The following is a 20,257-nucleotide window of genomic DNA, read 5'->3' as shown; positions in this document are numbered from 1 at the left end:
GCCAGCCAGGGCGTGACTCATTTAGCTCTTTTTCCCCTTTGTACTCCCAACTTGTAATCAGTTGTCAAGTCCCATAGATTCCGTCTCTGGAAAGATCATGTTTGGGATTGCATTCCCATCCCTGTCAACCTAGGCCTAGGGTGTGGTGACTCCTAATGAGGACAGGGCTCTGACAATGCAATGTATGTAACACCAAGTTGTTGGATAGACCACTCTCATTTATTGAATGCTTAGTATGTATAGGATACTCTACAAATGGTAGCATAATTTTTTAGAACGTACTTTTTCTATCTATATCCTTTAGGCTCCAGATAACCTGGACTGCTTATTCCTCTTCTAACTTTTCTTCTTTCTCCATCTTAGCCCATGTCACTGTCCTTTGCTTCAGATTCCTTTTCTCTGTCCTTTTCCTTTTCTGTGTCTAATTTGTTCAGGTACTGATTCAGAAGTCCCAAGCAGGGAGGAGAACTGAAGTTGGAAAAGGCCTTTTTGAACATAGTAGCATGTTACCTGGACCCTGAAAGAAGGATAGGAAGGGGCATTGAGTCTATCTCACTAGTGCTTGTCACTAGACCCCCTGCTAGGGATCCCTGCATGCCTTAGTAACTTCCAAGGCAGGGGATGTTATTCCCAAGAAGGAGGCTCAGTGTGCAAGCAGGTGAAATAAACTGCCCAGGGCTATCCAGCTAGTACCTGGACTGGCTGCAGCCAAACCAGGTCATTGCCTCCTTCTGCCACCACCCCTGTGGGATTTTATTGTTCCTTTCTTTTTTTTTTTAAGTTAAGGACTATTTTTTAAAAGATTTTATTTATTTATTTTTAGAGAGGGAAGGGAGAAAGGGAAGGGAGGGAGAAAGAGAGAGAGAGAAACATCAATGTGTAGTTGCTGGGGGCTGTGGCCTACAACCCAGGCATGTGCTCTGATTGGGAATCAAACCTGGGATACTTTGGTTTGCAGCCCGCGCTCAATCCGCTGAGCTACGCCAGCCAGGGCTGTTCCTTTATTTTCATTGGACCTTCCACTTAAGATGATCAATCCATGTTAAACTTTTGAATGATAATGATAATGATAATGATAATGTATTTCCCGTAGCTTTCCAAGATGGAAATGCCCACCATTTAGAATTGTATAGCGTGGACCATGGCAAGTTAGTCAGAGGGTGAAGACTTTCTTAATGAGATTACTATTTGTTTACTTGGTTCAAATACCTATTCTCTGTTAATTCTTCTGTTGCTTATTATTGTCAGCAAATGTTAGAAGCCTCTTTCTTTATAAGGTTTTAGATTCCCTTTGACACTTTCAAATTGCATGTGGGTTGCAAAGGAAATGAGAGCCAGCTGCTATAAAACCTTGCAATTTTTAAAAGCTGACCACAGGGAATTCATTTTATTAAGGAAAATTCTGGATAAAACAACCATAGTACATTTACACAATGGAATATTACTTGCCTGTAAAAAAAGAATGACATCATATCCTTTGCAACAGTATGGATGGACCTGGAGAACATTCTGCTAAGTGAAATAAGCCAGTCAGAGAAAGACAAATACCGTATGATTTCACTCATATGTGGAATCTAATGGACAAAGTGAACTAACAAACAAAATAGAGACAGACTCATAGATAGAGAGCAGGATGACAGCTAAGGGGATGGTTGGAGGGATGGAAGGATCGAGCAAGAAGGACAAGGGACTCATGGACATGAACAACAGTGTGGTGATTGTGGGGGGAAGGGGCGATAAGGGCAATAAATGTTAAGGGAAAAATACATTAAAAAACTAATATATTTAATATAATAATAATATAATATAATATTTAATATAATAAAGAAATGCCTCAGCTCCCAACCCAGACCTACTGAATCCACATGTTTGTCAAATTGTCAGGCTGTGTATTTATAAGCATATTAAAGGTCAGGGAGCCATAACACTTTTACTTACACACACACACACACACACACACAAATTCCCCAGGAGATTTGAATCTTAGCTACCACTTAGAAGCATATCCACTAATCCCTATATTACTAAAGCAATTCTAAACAGAACAATAAAGCTTGAGATTAGTACAATGTCAGAATTTGGTTCAAAGCAATTAAGAGTATTATGTAAAAGACTTTATCTGACTGATAGAGCGTCATCAAAATAAAAACTTTATAGTCTCTTTCCTCATATTGGCATAGGGTTGTTGTTTTTTTTTTTTTTTTGATAAAGTGATTCAAAGCAATGATGCATTCATTTAAACATTTTGTCCCTGACAATAACATGATCCATTGCTCAGCTTCTGTCTGTAGTGATACCAAAGCGCAATAATGGTCTGCTTCTTTCACAGACGTCGCTAGCTGCTGTGCTGTAAGATTCATTGCATCTTAAATTTAAAGCTACACTGCTTAGTTCCTTTTCTAAGTACGGATGATTTCTCTTCTACTTTTCTTCAGGGGACACATTCCTGAGAGAAGGTGGCATTCCTCTCATCAAGCTTTCATTCCTGAGTGTCCCTCTGATTAAAGGGGGTTTCTTCCTAGATGTGAAGTAGAGGATTTCCATACTGGTTTTTTCTGGACTCAGAGCTGTCCAATAGAACTTGCAATAATAGAATGTTTTGTCCTGTTCAATATGGTAGCCACTAACTATATGAGGCTATTGCGTATTGAAACATACTCAATTAATTTGAATGAATTTAAATAGCCCACATGTGGCTGTGGGCTACAATTTTGTAGAGTAAAGCTTTAAATAACCTTATTGGACCAGCTCTTATTATATAAAATATTTTTTTTTAAATATTTTTATTTATTTATTTTTAGAGAGGGAAGGGAGAGAGAAAGAGAGAGAGACATCAATGTGCGGGTTATGGCCTGCAACCCAGGCATGTGCCCTGACTGGGAATCCAACCTGCGACACTTTGGTTCTCAGCCTGCGCTTAATCCACTGAGCTACACCAGCCAGGGCATATATAAAATATTAAAGGAACTTATCTAAGAAAAAGAAGATAAAAAAATATGAACAGTGAAATGACAACAAACTCACAGTTATTAACAACCAAACCTAAAAAAAAAAAACAAAAACAAACTAAGCAAACAACTAGAACAGGAACAGAATCACAGAAATGGAGATCACATGGAGGGTTACCAGTGGAGGAGTGGGAGGGGGAGAGAGTGGGACAAGGTACAGAGAACAAGCAGCATAAATGGTAGGGAGAAAATAGCCAGGGGGAGGTTAAGAATAGTATGGGAAATGGAGAAGCCAAAAACTTACATGTATGACCCATGGACATGAACTGAAAGGGGGGAATGCGGGTGGGAGGGGGTGTGCAGGGCGGAGGGGAATAAAGGGGGGGAATGGGACAGCTGTAATAGCATAATCAATAAAATATACATTTTAAAAAGTAGTGGGGAAAAGCTAGTTTTTTTATTCTTATTACATCTAAGAGAACTTGAATTGCTCGTATAGGGGATTCTTACAACTCTCAATATGAAAATAGCTTCATTTCCCCTCTCCCCCAGTAATATATGCTCATTGTAAAGCTTCACACAGTACAGAAATGTACAAGGAAGAAAAAGTTGAAAAAGTTTTGGACTCTTTCCACCTTGCGCCATAACCACTGTGGACGTGTTGAAAGGCCATCCCTTTATCGCTCACAGACTGTTCATCACAACGGATAAGTTACCGGCATAGGCTGAGCTCAGTTTCAGTTTCATGGTGCTGCCTACGATTAATGCCCAACTTAAAGCTGTGCCTAGAAAAGCAGTTGTACTTGCTGCATTCCCAAGGGACCTTACCTTGGGAATGGAGACCTTGTAGAAAATGGTCTGAAGCCATCTAAGAGAGAAAATGACATGTAGTTAGTCAAGTGTGAGGGATACCGTGGAAACCGGCCCAAGAACAATCCATGAATGGCCTTCAAAAAGCACACAGATATTGGGAAAGCAGAATTCATTCAATTTCCCATTGAGAATTTTGTGCTTAATGTTGCTCATTTTAACACCACCTTCCACAAATAAAATGTTGAATTTCTTATGAGGTGAGATGCGTTTCACGATTTGAAATTCTGTGAAGATGGACGGTGAAAGGACCTGGCTATGATGCTAACAAGTTAAATAACCCATCTCACCATTGAGTGAATTTCTGATTCAAAGATGAGACCTTCAAAGTATTTCTTGGGTTTGCTTCAATCATATTATGGTTGTTCTCATTTCAGATCACCCCTATTTTGTTGGTGTCCAATTCCATCCTGAGTTTTCTTCTAGGCCGATGAAGCCTTCCCCTCCATACCTGGGACTCTTACTCGCAGCAACTGGGAACCTGAATGCCTTCCTCCAACAGGGGTGCAAACTGTCCTCCAGGTAAACAGCTTCCTGCTCTTAACAATGACCCAAGACGCAGTTATCAATACCTGGGGTTTCTCATAAAATTTACTATCATTCTAGGCTTTCTTTTTAAAGCCAAGAATCATTTTTCCTTTCTAACAATTGCAACTTTTTCTCTTAATAAAAATGATTTAATCATATCTACAACAGTAACCTGTTGGTTTTCCAAATCAGGCTAATGGTGGGCATTATTTTAGAATGTTTTTTTTGTTATTTTGATAAGTGAAAAATAGGATTTTCTTTTGTGGATTCTTTCTTTGATTAATAAATATATATGAATATTTTATTGGATCTTTGTTTTATGAATTGCCTGCTCATATACTTTGCCCTACCTTTCCTTTTGCTTTTATATCCTTTTTCTTAATGATTGGTAGGCTCTTTATGTATAAAGGACATTAATCCTTTGTTAGGTTGCAGATATTTTTTCAAAGCGATTTTGTTTTCTTCTAAGTTGTCAATGGTAGTTTTTATTTTCTTTAAAGAGTTTTAAATAAGGACTTCATGTAGTTCTTATTTATGTATATATTCTTTATATATATAGTCTAATCTTTTACTTTTATGAATTCTGCTTTTAGTGTCATGTGTAAAGTCATTCGTTATCAAGAGGTTATATAAATAATAACCCGCTTTTTTTCACTAGCGTTTTTATGGTTTCAATTTTAAATAGTAGCTTAAATTTGTAATCTATGTTAACTTTATTTTTGGTGTAGTGTGTGAGGTAGAGGTCTGGCTCCCCTCCCCCAACCCCCACCTCAATTGTTAGTAAGTTGAATAATTTAGGTTAGTTGCAGGGATTTTTTGTGTGTTGTTTCATTAATGATTTCACCTCTTATTTCCAAATCCTTACAACCCTTTTCATTATCATAGCATTATTGTAAATCAAGCCCTTATGTACCCTACTCTCATCATTATTTAATGTTTTGAAAGAGGTATTTTACTGCTCTTCCAGATGAATTGTACAATGATTGTATAGATCAGGTTTGATTTTAAAAATCCTTTATGGGTTTTCATTAAAATTTCTTTACATTTAGCCCTGGCTGGCGTGGCTCAGTGGATTGAGTGCGGGCTGCGAACCAAAGCATTGCAGGTTCGATTCCCGGTCAGGGCACATGCCTGGGTTGCAGGTCACGGCCCCCAGCAACTGCACATGGATGTTTCTCTCTCTCTCTCTCTCTTTCTCCCTCCCTTCCCTCTCTAAAAATAAATAAATAAAATCTTTAAAAAATTTTGTTTACATTTAAATATTAATTTGAGGAGAATTAGTATTTTACTTTTTCTCATCCAAGAATATTACATGTAATAACTGTAAAAGTGGGAGGAACCAGCCAGAATCATAGCCTGTACCTAAGTTAGTAGTACCATACCTACAGTTAGTGTCATAACAACTGGATATGTGTTATTTAGAAGATTGCCATGGATGACCCTCATCCTAGCACACAACCCTTGTGATACTGCAGTTGAGGACTCCTGGGATGAGTGCTTGGTGTGTATGTGTGTGCCCGTGTTACACAAGCCTGCTTATTTTCGACATCACCTGCTAAGAGAAGCTAACAGTGCCCTAGCATTTCGTTTAACTATGTGTTCACATGGGAACAGCTTTATATACTTTGCATGTCAGGCGTCTTACTGAATTAATGATCACTGCTTGCACTCTTGAACCGGCACACTCGTTTTTATGCTGTGCCCCATGGAGCTGGAGTCTGGCCTCCTGTGAGGAGCAGGCTGCTTCTTGTGTTCCGAGGCTGCACGGCTTCTGCAGCAGATTGGAGATGCCAGTGTGTTCCCACGTTGAATGTGTGCTGTGACCTTTCTCAGCCACTTGACTCTCTGCACTCTGTCCGTGATCACACGTGAGAGGAGGGTAACGGTGGAGCAAGTTAGATGGCTGGGAGAAATAACTCACATGTACTAATTCACGCTTAACTATTTGATTGTTTGCCAGCATTAACTAATAAAGGAATGGCATCTGGGTGTGTGGCCTGCCACCTGTGTGCTGGCCAGCTTGCTGATTCCCGCATGGGGCTGGTGTGGTCTCTTGGTAAAGCTCACTGGTAGTCCCTGAGAAAAGTGACTGCTTGCTAGTGACTCCTGAGCCAAACGCAGTATGTCTCGGAGAGAAGGAAAAGCTTTTAACAAAACTTTGATGCTGATGCTGGAATTACAACCGACGAACACACTCCCGTGGCTGTCAGAGAATGCCTGTGTATTATTAGGCACACACTGCTGCATTCCTTAAGAGCAGCCAGCATCTTATTTATCTCTGTCTCCCTGACTCTCTAGGTCACAGGGGTTTTTTTTATTACCCATTCAAGTAATAAATGTGGATAGCAGGGAGGATGGATATAGTCTAGTCTAATCTTGACACACCTTGCCAGGGGTTTTTTTCAGCTAAGATTGGTGGCCATGAATTAATCCAGTGACAGACACCAGGATTGCAGGGGAACCGTGCACTTCAACTCCTCTGTGTCCAACTTCACGGCATTAGTGAGCATTGAACAGCAAATGATGGCTCTGATGGCCGGGCTCTAATGGGAGCTGAGCTGGGCCTGTGTTTCTGTCAAACAAGATTACCGTCTGTTATCAATCCTAAACAAATGTGACAAGGAATATGATCTCTAGAATAATGACTTCCTTCCCAGAAATTGGCTGATGATATTTAACTGCATGGCACCTGTGCAGGCAACATCTTTAAAGCCCAGAATGTGACAATCCTTGCTTTTGAGCAAATCCACCTGAGCTATAACCTCTGCATTCTGCCTCGTGGAGAACATTTATGTTTTAGTGCCTGGGAAGGTGTACTACAGATGTTTTGGGATCTAGACGTGGCGAGCTAAATTTTCAGCTACTCCCCTACGTGTAGAATGATAGCAATTATTAAAACTGTTCCACCTAGTTTTAGACTTGAGCAGTCTGTTCCAGATGCATAATGACTTCAGGATAGTAGTTTTTAGGCTTACAAGCTAATCAAAAGTTGTATGCAAAATCAAACTAAGAGTCTGGGTTTTGGAAGTCGCCCAAGACTACCCATACATTCAATGGTTCACTAGAAGGGATCAGAATACAGTTGTACTCACAGCTAAAATTTATTACACTGATGGAGTAAGCGTACACAGCTGGATCGGTAAAGTAAAAAGGTATAAGTGGAGTCTGGAGAAATCTGTTTGCAGGTTTCCTATGTTCTCCTGTCTCCTGCGACATATCACACAGAGCTCACCGTCCCTCTGGCAGTGAAAAGGCAGCAACCTGTGTGTGATGTACGTGCCCAGAGAAGCCCATTTGAGACTCCGAGTTCAGAGTTTTTGTTGGGAGCTCGTCACGTAACCTTTCTCTTCCTAGCAGCCACTCAAATTGCAGACTCTGCAAAAGAGAGCAAATGTTTACCACAAATCACATTGTTTGTATAGACAGCCGAGGCCCGCTGAAATGACCTTATCAGTTCGTAATGGAGAAAACATTCTGAAAGCCGGGTTACCTAGTTCCCCTGCAAGCAGACCCTTCTAGAGATAGCAGCCTCAGGCCTAGTATGTTAACTCTTTTACACGAATGTAAGAAACTATTTTTAGGCTAACTAAACCCAATGGGAATTTCTGGTCCATTAAATAAATCATTGTGATTCTTTGCTGATAGGTCTCCCTTGGTGTCTAAACATAATTTGCCTCATGTATAAAATGTAAACACAAATTTGCATGGTCTTGCTAGCCTGTGATGTAATGAAATGAGACAATTTCATGTCATTGTAAGAAAAACATTTTACACAGGAACAAATTTAAAGGACACATGGACAAAAACTAGGGGGAGGGTGGTAATGGGAGGGAAGTGGGGAGGGTTGGGTGGGTGGACTGGAGTGGGAGTGAAAAGGAGAAAACTGTACTTGGACAAGGATTAAAATAAAAAAAATAGAAAAACAAAGAAAAACATTTTAGGAGACAGTAAATATACAAGTTGTGGCAAAAGGAGGTTTACAGTTGTGAGTATGCAACACAGAGTTTATTTTTGTATTATTATTTATTAACTATTATATTATTGTCCATACAAACAACTGTAAACCTCCTTTTGCCCCAGCAAGTAATAAAAGGTGCTTGTCATTGTGAGTTGTTTAGTGTCTAGAAACAAGCATATAATCTCTGTCCAGAATTCCATCTGAAGCGACTGGAAACAGAAGAGGGATCAGAGGCTGAAGTTCAGAGGTTGTTTTTCAGCACATGGGTGTTTGGGACTGCCCTGCAAGGCTCTTAGGCACAATCACCGCACACCAAGTTTATAACAACTTCCAGTTTTTCTAGTGCTGGCATTTCTCATGCCCCTTTGTCAGCTCACAGAGAAACTCGCTTGCTTAGATGGCACCCGTGCTACGTCGGATGCCAAGACCTTACATGGTGTTCAGCCAGTAGTTCATAGAAATGCAGCTCTTTGGGGAAACATGTGTTGAAAGGATAAAATTGAAATCTTAAGACATCTGAGTAGCATTTTGTCCTATATTTTAGGATCTTGGATGCCATGCCTCCACCCACCGTCTACTCTCTCTGGTGCAGAGAAATCGTCTTTTTGTGGTGAATCAGGAGGCAGGCTAATGCAGAAACAATGGGAGGGAAGTTACTTATGTTTGCTTGATCATTTCAGACCCAACTGAGAAGTTGAAAGTACTTTATAACCAGAGGGTCCTTAAAGGAAGAACATAACCAGAGCCGGTTCCATTTCCTGATCTCTTGTGTGCTCCTGGGATCTAACTTCTTTCTCTCCTTTAGTGCTTACCCTTCTCGTTCAACTTTATTTTTTTTTTAAGATTTTATTTATCTATCTTCAGAGAGGGAAGGGAGGGAGAAAGAAAGAAAGAGAGAGAGAGACATCAATGTGCAGTTGCTGGGGGTCATGGCCTGCAACCAAGGCATGTGTCCTGACTGGGAATTGAACCTGCGACACTTTGGTTTGCAGCCCGCGCTCAATCCACTGAGCTACACCAGCCAGGGCTCTAATTTAAATTCTTTAGGGGCGAGGTAAAAGTTTCTCATGAGCCTGCAGGGTCTCTGTTGGCTTCAGTTTAAAATAATCCACAGAAATATATCTTGATGTGACTTGTTCTGAACCCCCACGTTATGTGTCCTTAGTTTCTTTTGATCTGAATAAACGACCCTGTTTTGTTTTGTTTTAGTTTTTAAGAACATTGACCTTTTCCCCCTTCTTTTCTTTTTGATAATGTCACCCATCTACCCAACCACCATCAGCTTGCTCTCTGTATCTGTGGGTCTGTTTCTGTTTTGTTTATTCATTTGTCTTGTTTTGGTTTTTTTAGATTCCACATCTAAGTGAAATCATAGGGTATTTATCTTTTTCTGACTTATTTCAGTTAGCACATGGTCCATCCATATTTTCACAAATGGCAAGACCTCAGCATTTTATTGCTAAGTATATGCCATTGTAATAACATTGACTTGTATAAAGAGTCTAGGCCAGTTGTCCCATAGAAATGACGAGAATCTGGATTCATCTGGTTGTTTCCTCATGATTAGAATTAGGTTGGACATTTGTGGAAGAATAGTCCATTGGGGCTGTTGTGCACACATTAGGAGACAACATAAAGCTCCTAACATCCCTTTTTTGTCCTACTGGGGATGATGCCAAGTCAATCACCTGGTTAAGGTAGTGACTTGATAGCTGGTTTGTAAAGGAATATTTTCTTCCATTTTTGGTTTCTAAAATACCATCCACCAGTGGAATGAACTAGGGCTCCTGGAAGAAATGATTGAATCCAGGACTTGGGCAGGGAAAGTACAAGATGAGGCTGGAATGCATTGCTGGACTTAAAGGAAAGCAGAGCTAAAAAAAAAAAAAACAACACCAAGGAGGAAGTTTTCTATAAGGTCACAGAAGTCAGTTTGATAGGGCTCCTGCTGGCCTCGTTTTTGGACAATTTGAACATAGAAAAAAAAACAATGGCAGTATTGAATTATAGCACATGACATTTTTTAAAATTCCATATTGCTACTCAGAAAAGTTTTTTAAAGGCCAATTGAAAACATAGAAGCAACCCTGATATAATAAGTGAGCCAAATAAATATCATCAATGGATGCCAAAACCATTGGACCCAAGGTTGTGGGAAAAGAGGATGTTCGTATACAAGTCTCAAAGCATCACCACAGATTCTTTATTAATTGCAAAAGCCTGTCTTTTGAGCTTAACACCTCATGTGCATTTTTCAAATGGCACAACGCTCATAATGTTTAATAGCTGCATACTTCAGCATTCCCTCAATGCACCACGTGTAGTAACGTTTATTTTATCCCAGCCACAATGCTGGGCAGAAGAGAATCAAATGCCAGCAGAATAAGAACACATTCCCTGTCCTGAAGGTAATATAATGGTTCTCTACATTTGCAAGCTGACAAATTACCTTCTAAGAATGAAAGCTGTGGACCCACTTCCTGAAAAACTGCCCAGACATGCCAATTTGAATGTCTTTGCCTGGTGTTCATATCCCCAAAGCTTCCCATCCAATGACCTCCTTCTAGGAGTCCTCAGATACAGACCCCAGCTGAGAAAGGCCACTGATGTGCAAGCACACAGCCCCAGCAGTGTGGGCAGTGCCACATGATAGCTTGTTCTCTCTTCTATGGCTGCTCCCAGGCTCCCAGGATTGTGACTAACATCAGGATAGATGTCTTCCTGCCCCGGTCCCACCATCCACATCATCCACACATGAGTAAGCTAAGATTCCCCCTCCTCCTCTCCCATTGCTTATAGTCAGCAGGCCCTGGAGAATCAGGGTGTTGGAATTCACCTGCACTCCTCACATCATCTGCCTTGCTGAAAGGGGCGTGCCCTGGGCCTGTGAGCTCTGGAGGTGGGACTGTCACCTCATTCTTCTTTGCATCTGGGTCTTTATAAAACGGGGATGCTAATAGTACCCATTTCACATGAGAGTAATGAAGATTAACTTTTGTACTAAGTGCAAAGTACTTATCACAGTGCCTGGTCTATAGCAGGAAATGAAATGGGAAGTGTTATTATTATGCTCTTATTAATTTGGCCTTAGTCCCAGTCTACTTCATCTTTTGCCTACTGCAAAGCCTACCTGGTGTCGATGCTTCCGGCTTCCCTCCTCTGAATCCATCTTCTGCCAGCAGAATGATTTTCCTACATTATCTCGGAGCTTAAAACTCTCAGTGGCTTCCCTTGACTACAGGATAAAATGCACACAAATCCCTACGGAAGAGCTCACAGTCCCCTGATCTCCCCAGAAGGTGTTGATGCCTCCGCCTCCACTCACACTGCTCTCTTGGCTCTTAATATACATTCCTAAAGTGCTTAGTGAGAAGGGAGCAGCAGTACATAGCCTGTTATTCTTTGAGTGCACCCAAATCATTGCTGACGGGTGGGGTGGGGGGTGCCTGGGAAGTAGGAGTGGCCCCTCCATTGATTATAGAATGGCATTCCTCCTTCTAAGCCGTACTCATGCTGCCTTGGGTGGCCCTTTGTCTTTGATGTGGACAGTAAGATACTCTTTTTCCCCTGCATGAATGTGACGTGCATTTTCCAGCACTATTTTAAACTTGGAATCACCTTGCCTTTTTTTTTTTTTTAACCTTTGGGCTGCATGATTGATGTTGCCAAGGACCATTCTTGCAATATATGGTGCAAATACAGGGCCCGGCAAAAGAAAGAACTGCTTGAATGTGGTTGGTAGGGTAATAGTATGGGTGTAATAATTTATAGTTTTAATTTGTGCATTCCACCTAAAATGTCCTGTGGTGTGCTTGAGTGTGATATTGTCTTGTTACAGAATTACCTGCTTATGATTTTGTAATAAGAGATTTTGTAATAAAAAAGGGGCGTGATTTGTGCCGGGCCCTGCATTTTTATTTCTGTGGAGACAGTGTAGACGAGTAGAGTCTACATTAATGGATTTAATTAATTAAATGGATTTAATGTCTGGGTTTGCCACTTACTGGGTAATTTTTCCACATCCCCTCCTAAACCCCAGGTTCTTCGTCCTTTCGGGTTGTTGTGAGAAACAGTTGAGATGGTGCTTTGCAAACTTTCAACTGCTATGAAAATACTGTTTTCCCCCTCTGTTACCTTTCAAGCAAAAGTGAACTGGGAAACATTTCTTTTTGCTTTCTTTTGTAACGGTCCTTTTAAACGTCCTTTAAAACAGCACCTCCCCCCCACCCCCCGCCCCTGCTGTGATTATTCGGCTCCAACTCCATACCTTGAGACTTTGTCTGCTAATAAAGCACATTTGAGTGCACCTTCCCTCGAGGATTAAGTGTTGGTTAAAAGGTGCTTTTTACTGATTGTGGGTCACTGCAGGCTGATGATGTGGTGGCAGCCAGGAACGGAGTTAATAGTGATATACACTACTGTGCTCTTTGTGCCCCGTCGGCCTTGTGTTCTGCCATTTACTCATTCAATGCAGAACTCATTCAAAGCATACTAAGTTTTTATTCCATTGCTCTTATATTTTATGGCTTCCCGGGGCTCTTTGAGAAGGAAGGAAGTACAGTAACAATGCTTTGGGGAAAACTGTGCATGGCAACCTGTTTTAAAATATGCTTTTTTCCACATGAAATGGATTTTGATGTAAAGTATTGTAGGAACTTGGGCATGCTGGGAATCCTAAGTATGCCATTAAAATTTTTTAATTCCAACCACCACTTCCTGTCAATGGAGAAGAAGTGGTTTAATGGCTGCCCCCAAGGTAGCATAAAAGTGGAATGTATGAGGCGTTACTGTATCCTTGCCCTGGTACCTTGGAATATATGTTTTCTTATATTGGGAATTTATTAAGAACCAGGAGCCTTTGGCAAACAAACTTGACCGCCACAAGCCTTTCGTTATCAAAGAACCATGTGTAGAACATTGCTGTCGAGTCTTTTAAGTCAAGCCAGGGTTGTAAGGATAGCGATTCCCATGCTTTGCTGCTGGCGATTTTGATTTTGTCTCGTAAGAAATACTATAGTGAAAAACTTTTTTAAAAGAATGCCTCAGCCCTGGCTGGCGTAGCTCAGTGGATTGAGTGCGGGCTGGGAACCAAAGTGTCCCAGGTTCGATTCCCAGCCAGGGTACATTCCTGGGTTGCAGGCCATAACCCCCAGCAACCACACATTGATGTTTCTCTCTCTCTCTCTCTCTCTCTCTCTCTCTCTCTCTCTCTCTCTCTCTCTCTCTCCCTCCCTCCCTTCCCTCTCTAAAAATAAATAAATAAAATCTTTAAAAAAAAATTAAAAAAAAATTAAAAAAAGAAAAAAAAATAATGCCTCTATTATTTGGGAGGCACATGAACGCATGAGAGCGATCTGCTCTGATCTTACTTAACTGGAGATAGCTAGACCTTTAAAAAATCCTTTTAGCCCTGGCTGGCGTAGCTCAGTGGATTGAGCACGGGCTGGGAACTAAAGTGTCCCAGGTTCGATTCCCAGCCAGGGTACATTCCTGGGTTGCAGGCCATAACCCTCAGCAACCGCACATTGATGCCTGCCCCTCTTTCTCTCTCTCTCCCCCCCTTCCCTCTCTAAAAATAAATAAATTAATTTAAAAAATTAAAAAATATCCTTTTTAGGGCGTGACAAGGAGTGTGACTGAGCAAACCGGGCTCAGCCATGTGGCACCTTGACGCATGACCCAACAATTAGTGTTGAAGGGAACAGGTTCTTATTAACAGGGTTCCAACCTCAGTAGGACTTGGGAGCACTCCCGCTCAGCCCCTCTCTCCCACAAGACCCAGAGCCTCTTTTGCTCCCCAAAAGGCCACGAGCCAGAACCGTGCCCAGAAGTACCCCATATCCTTATTTGTTCTTACTCGGGCTGCGCAAACAGATCTCCATGCCCTCTGGAAGGTGCATTTGTGGGTCTCCTAATCACCATCCTCTCGCAGCAGCTCTCTCCTTCAGGGTCTGGGGTGCGCTGTTCTCAGCCTCCACGCAGTGGTTCAGGGAAACAGGTGCTGTGCTACACTGGGTCGTGGTGGGGTCCAGGCGGGCACAGTCCCAAGACAGTGGCTTCTCTGCATGTCCTTCGGAGAAGCAGAAGCCTGCAACCCAGCATCCCGGGTCACAGGTCAGCTCCAAGCATGTCCCATGAATCTGTGCTCGGTTAGGCAGGTCCCTGCAGCTCCGTCCGCCCTGCCGCTGCCTTCTCTAGTCCGACCTTCTCCCTTGCCCCCCTCCGGACCTCGTGGTGCGTTCCCGGGTCTCTCTCACTCGCTGCAACCTCTTCTGGTCGTGGGGGACTCCCTCTTTCACCCCTGACCTCTTCTGTTCCTGAGGGACTCTCTCCTGCACCCTTTCGGCCTGCCCTCACTGAAATGCTGGGCCAGGAACTTCCTGCATGACCTCATACCCAGCCCCTCCTATGATGAGTTGGAGTCCGCCGTGTTTGCCAGGTCCCGCGCATTTTTTAGCTTCTTTCTGCTGCCATCTTTCGTCAAGGCAAGAGTTCCCTGTGGCACAGGGGCACCTGCCTTTCCAGCCACCTCACGAGTCACTGTACACCCTTAAAGTCACCTATACCTTTGCCCTGGACGGCACTCCCCTTCTTGGAAGGGATGGCTATTAGCTTGCCATTGTCATACAAATTTTCTTAAAGGCTGTATCATCCATTCGCCCTTCCCCCAATCAAGGGTTGTGGGTGATACTCTCTGCTATTTTCAAAGGACCCCTGCTCTGCACCCCACTACAGGAGGACCATTGCATGGTGATTAGGGTTTGTTTTTTAAAAAAATCATTATTTATTTGTTTTCAAATCAGCACTATCCAATAGAACTTTCTGCAGTGATACAAATTTTCTATAATTTGAACCATTCAATATGGCAGTCACCAGGCATGCATGGCTATTGAGCACTTGAGATGTGGTTCAATGTGTTTGAGTGAGAAATGGAATTTTAAATTGTATTTAATTTTAATTGATTTCAATTTAGATAGCTAGTGTGGCTTGTGGCTACTATACCGGACAGTGCAGGTTTAAAACTTTTCCCCCCTGGCTGATGTAGCTCAGTGGATTGAGCTCGGGCTTCGAACCAAAGTGCCGCAGGTTTGATTCCCAGTCAGGGCACATGCCTGGGTTGCAGGCCATGACCCTCAGCAACTGCACATTGATGTTTCTCTCTCTCTCTCTCTATCTCCCTCCCTTCCCTCTCTAAAAATAAATAAATAAAATCTTAAAAAAAACTTTTCCCTTCTCAAATGTCATAGGACACATATGAATGGGTCTATATTCTGTGGCATTTCATAAAATTTAACATGCAAGACCCAAATATCTAGTAACTCTCCTCACTGAGAGTCTCTGTGTGTGCATGTGTACATACAGAGATTATCTTAAAGCACAGGTTAGTCTTAAGACAAAGCTGAGATATTTTGAACTCAGTGAAAATATACCCAGATAAGTGTATCTTCTGGCTGCTTTAAGTCTGTTCTGTGTGAAACAGAAATGAATTATGAAGTCACATGTGTCTCAGACTAGCACCCACATTTCATTGAATATGCAGGAGGCCCTGCTGTTCTGCATGTGGGGGAGGACTCACAGTTGACTTCTTGCACTTGTTTTTTTTGCTGACACGTGAATGCCATGAAATCGACAAGTTTAGCAGCATGCCTCTTTTGATAATTCTGCTCTAGAGTAGCTCGGTTTACTTGATTGTTTTACCCCCAGGCCCTGACACATATGAAAGAAAGTTAGTGAACCCAGTCATTTGCCTTGGAGATGAGTAAACCCAAACCAAGCCATCCTTTCAACAGTCTTTGGGGCAGATAGCCATTGGACAGGAAGTGAGAGCCATTAAGTCAGAAACAGACACACCCAAGTTTACTTGCTAATGTGGGTAGGAGATTGTACTGGAAACAATTCTGAAAATCATGCACTTGGCAGTTTTGACAACATCTTCGTATTTCCATGAGTTTTTGCGACATACCATATTATGAATATGTAGCCCTCATGAATAACAACAGCATATATTTTTGTATAGTTTTCTTTTTCTTTTTTTTTAAGATTTTATTTATTTATTTTTAGAGAGAGAAGGGAGGGAGATAGAGAGAGAGAGAAACATCAATGTGCGGTTGCTGGGGGTTATGGCCTGCAACCCAGGCATGTACCCTGGCTGGGAATTGAACCTGGGACACTTTGGTTCCCAGCCTGCGCTCAATCCACTGAGCTACGCCAGCAGGGCTTATTTTTGTATAGTTTTCAAGAGCACCTTTATACATTCTCTTTTGGCCCTTATAACCTTTTGGTGAGGTTTTAGGCATTAATTCTACTATTTCTAGAATTGACATTGGGCCTGTTTAAAATATTCCATGTAACTTAAGGTGGTTGGAGTATCCCATAAAATTTCTCATTTGCTCTGGCTGGCGTAGCTCAGTGAATTGAGCGCGGGCTGTGAACCAAAGCGTCACAGGTTCCATTCCCAGCCAGGGTACATGCCTGGGTTGCAGGCCACGGCCCCCAGCAACCGCACATTGATGTTTCTCTCTCTCTCTCTTTCTCCCTCCTTCCCTCTCTAAAAATAAATAAATAAAATCTTTTAAAAATTTTCTAATTTGAAAACAGCATAGGTGTGCAAATTATTTCTCAGATCCATGGAGTTATGAGAATGTTTATTGCATTGGGAAACTTTCATGCTGCTGACCTATGCATCATTGTGAAAATAGGATCTGAAGCAGATAGGATTTTTTTAAAGATCTTATTTATTTATTTTTAGATAGAGGGGAAGGGAGGGAGAAAGAAAGAGAGGGAGAGAAACATCAATGTGTGGTTGCTGCTCACGTGGCCCCCACTGGGGACCTGGCCTGCAATCCAGCCATGTGCCCTGACTGGGAATCGAACCAGCAGCCCTTTAGTCCACAGCCCGCACTCAATCCACTGAGCTACACCAGCCAGGGCTGAAGCAGATAGGATTTCAAGGGAAGTTTACCAAGTACGTTAATGTATTTGATGTGCACTACTGGCTGTTTCCTGGGTCTTGAGCCAACGTGCGTGTCTTAGTTCTAATGACCACCAAGTTCAGCATCCCCATGGAGTTTGCTGACTGTGGATGACCAGCTCCTCCACACTGGAGCTATCTAGGGAGCCGCTGTGGTCCTCAAACACAGAGGCAAAACCCAACGTGCCACGGAACAAAAAGGAGAGTGTCCAGCTAATGTTAGCAAGGGACGTGCAGCCATTCTCACTGTGCTGTAGTCCTTTCGTGTTGCTAAAGGAAGCAGTTGTCATTGGATGGGTAAAACATGAAAAAACTGTGAGTGTCTGGTTACTATTTTATGCTGCTGTTGCATTTGAGAACAACCTGATACCAGCAGGGATAGGACTCAGTGATGCTTAGCCTCAGGTGGACTGCAATTTGGGCTCAGCGTACGAGTAGATTCACAGAAAATAAGTGGGCCCATCAGCTCAGGCTCTCATTTTAACTTAAATTATTAACATAATACTCCTAGTGGAAAGCAGACAGTAGGTAAGAGGGTTGGAAGCAATCTGCTTCTGAGGCTTTTGTCAAAAGTTTAGAAATGATTAGTGGTCTCCAGAAGATTATAAATTTAATCTAAATGGAAATGCTTTTATGAGTTTTCTGAATAACTTACTTCCAATTTAAGGTGAAAACAAGAGGTAAATTCTTCTGACAAAAGAAGGAGTTGGGGTTAATTATGGAAAGCATTTCGGTTGTAAATAGGATAATCGTCTGGGCTTTTTTTAATACCTCGCTAAATCAGTTCCCTTTTTGCTCTAGTGATAGATACAGCGATGCCAGTGATGACAGCTTTTCAGAGCCCAGGATAGCGGAGTTGGAAATAAGCTGAAAGTAAAACATGACTCGGAATGACAGGCACTGCCTGAGAAGGTAAGAAGGGATCTTTAAGTTCTTGTTTGTTTCACAGACAAGCTTTCATCTCGGTGTAGAAGGCGGCAAGCACTCCAAGTCTTGTCTGTAGCAGGATCCTCTTTGCCTGACAGAGGTAGCCGAACAGACTTGTACCTTTGGGAAACTGGAATGTGCCTGAGAAAGCTAGCAGCTAGCCTGGGGAGAATAGAATGCACTGGAGGCCAGAATAAATATATAAAGCGCACCTATAAATGCATACCTGGAGGTCGGAGTAGTTAGAGTTCCAATAGCCTAGGTCAGAGATCAGCAAACTTCCTCTGTGAAGGGCCAGATATTAATGCGGTAGGCTTTGCAGGCCACGTGGTCTCTGTGGCAGGCCACGTGGTCTCTGTGGCAGCTACTGCACTTTGCCATTGTAGAGGAAAAGCAGCCGCAGATAACACTTAACTGAACGTGCGCGTCTGTGTCCCAGTAAAACTCTGTTTATAAAAACAGTTTGCCAGCCCCTGGTCTAGGTTACTCATGGAAAGCGGGATTCCTTGGATGTATGTAAAATAAAACAGTGTTTTATTTCTTTGCAGGGAGAGGGCAGAGACTGGCTGAGGGCAGCTTATTTTCCCCACTGCTCTGTTAAGCTGTATTAGGGAAGATAGCATGGCTAGTTTGACCGCCTCCAGCTCAGAGGCGGAGTGTGCCTGGGAAGACCCTAGGGTTATGGGAGGCCTTGAAGTGGATGAGCTGCTCTCTTTAGCAGGGACAGCAGCTTTGGGGAAATTTGTAAAGAGTTGATTGCTCCAGTGTGAACTCTCTTTGTATTTCACTTAGGGGCCGAATATTCATGTTCACCCTGGAAAGCGTTATCTGTATTTATTTAGGTTTGCCTCAAACATGGAGACTTTTGGGAGCAAACGAAAATGATGCAAACATTATCTGGGAGTATTTTAAAGACATTATTTAGGTTCTGATGTTGCTGATACTTAGAGTCTTTTCGTTTGTTTGTTTGCTTTTAAGGCTCTGAAGTAAGGGAAAACAAGATAAGGCAACGATCTGAAGAAATCACCAAACTGTGCCCCACCAAACGTGGGGTGAAAGCCTCAAAGGGAATGTAATAATACGTACTTTCATGAACCAGAACCAAAGGGGTCCTTTCCTTCTTTTCTGCAGAAGCAGCCTTGGGGGGGTCTCACAGATTTCTGTAGCCTATTAAACTTTTTCCAACAACCTCACTGGGGAGAAAGCGTATTCTTGTTTTGTCTGGTGTATCCTGACGTCAGGTGGTGAGCAAGAATCCAGGAACTGAGATTCCAGGAACTGAGAGGGAAGGCTTCACTGTGCTGTATGGGAGGGGTGGCAGGGCACACGTAATAACTAATTTTGAGTCAAAAATGAGTCATCCTGTTACCTGGAACTCAACCACACACTTGGGTGCAGCCCAAGCTGTTTAAAAATTCACACCTTGTTTATTTCTAGTTAAAAGGCAGTTTAAACAGCTCCGAGACTAGGGGTGGCAAGTAAAGCCCTTGCTCAGGCACAGAATTTAAGGGGGGCATAAAAACACTCAGGAATCAAGATCAGTGCATCTATATTTTTTAATGGAGGTGAAATTCACGTAACATAGAATTAGCCATTTTGAGGCAAACAATTCAGTGGCATGAGGTATGTCCACAATGTTGTACAACCGCCACCTTTATCTACTTCTCAAACATTTCCAACACACTCCAAAATAAATCTCCATACTCACTAGCGTAGCGCTCACTCCCCATTCCTACCTCCTCCCAACCCATATTAACTTGCTAATCCCCTTATTATTTCTAGGATTTGCCTATTCTGGATATTTCATATAAGTGGACTCATACAATTTGTGGCTTTTTGTATCTGGCTTCTTTCATTTAAGCATTATGTTTTCAATGTTCATGCTTGTTGTATTATGTATTAGCGCTTCATTCCTTTTTTATAGCTGAATAAACTTCCATTGTATGTATCTCCCACAATTTGTTTATGTCTTCATCTGTTGAATATTTATTTGAGTACCTCTTTTTTAATTCTTTTGTGTATATACCTAGGAGTGGAATTGCTGGGTTACATGGT

General features: G+C 42.1%; 1 protein-coding gene across 1 annotated transcript in view; it reads left to right on the top strand.

The window, feature by feature from the left end:
• The window catches only part of CTPS2 (CTP synthase 2), a 101,356-nt gene extending 81,479 nt beyond the window's left edge, over window positions 1-19,877 (top strand). The window contains exons 17-19 of the mRNA XM_028522902.2: window positions 4,196-4,340; window positions 18,077-18,187; window positions 19,181-19,877. Coding sequence (XP_028378703.1) covers window positions 4,196-4,340; window positions 18,077-18,146 — 215 coding nt within the window. The 3' untranslated portion in view covers window positions 18,147-18,187; window positions 19,181-19,877. The remainder of the gene's footprint in view (window positions 1-4,195; window positions 4,341-18,076; window positions 18,188-19,180) is intronic.
• Window positions 19,878-20,257: the final 380 nt, after the last annotated feature.

Source organism: Phyllostomus discolor, chromosome X, assembly GCF_004126475.2.
Source record: "Phyllostomus discolor isolate MPI-MPIP mPhyDis1 chromosome X, mPhyDis1.pri.v3, whole genome shotgun sequence".
Classification (NCBI taxonomy): Eukaryota; Metazoa; Chordata; class Mammalia; order Chiroptera; family Phyllostomidae; genus Phyllostomus; species Phyllostomus discolor.
Note: the sequence above shows the minus strand (reverse complement) of the source record. Positions and strands in the feature narration are given on the sequence as shown.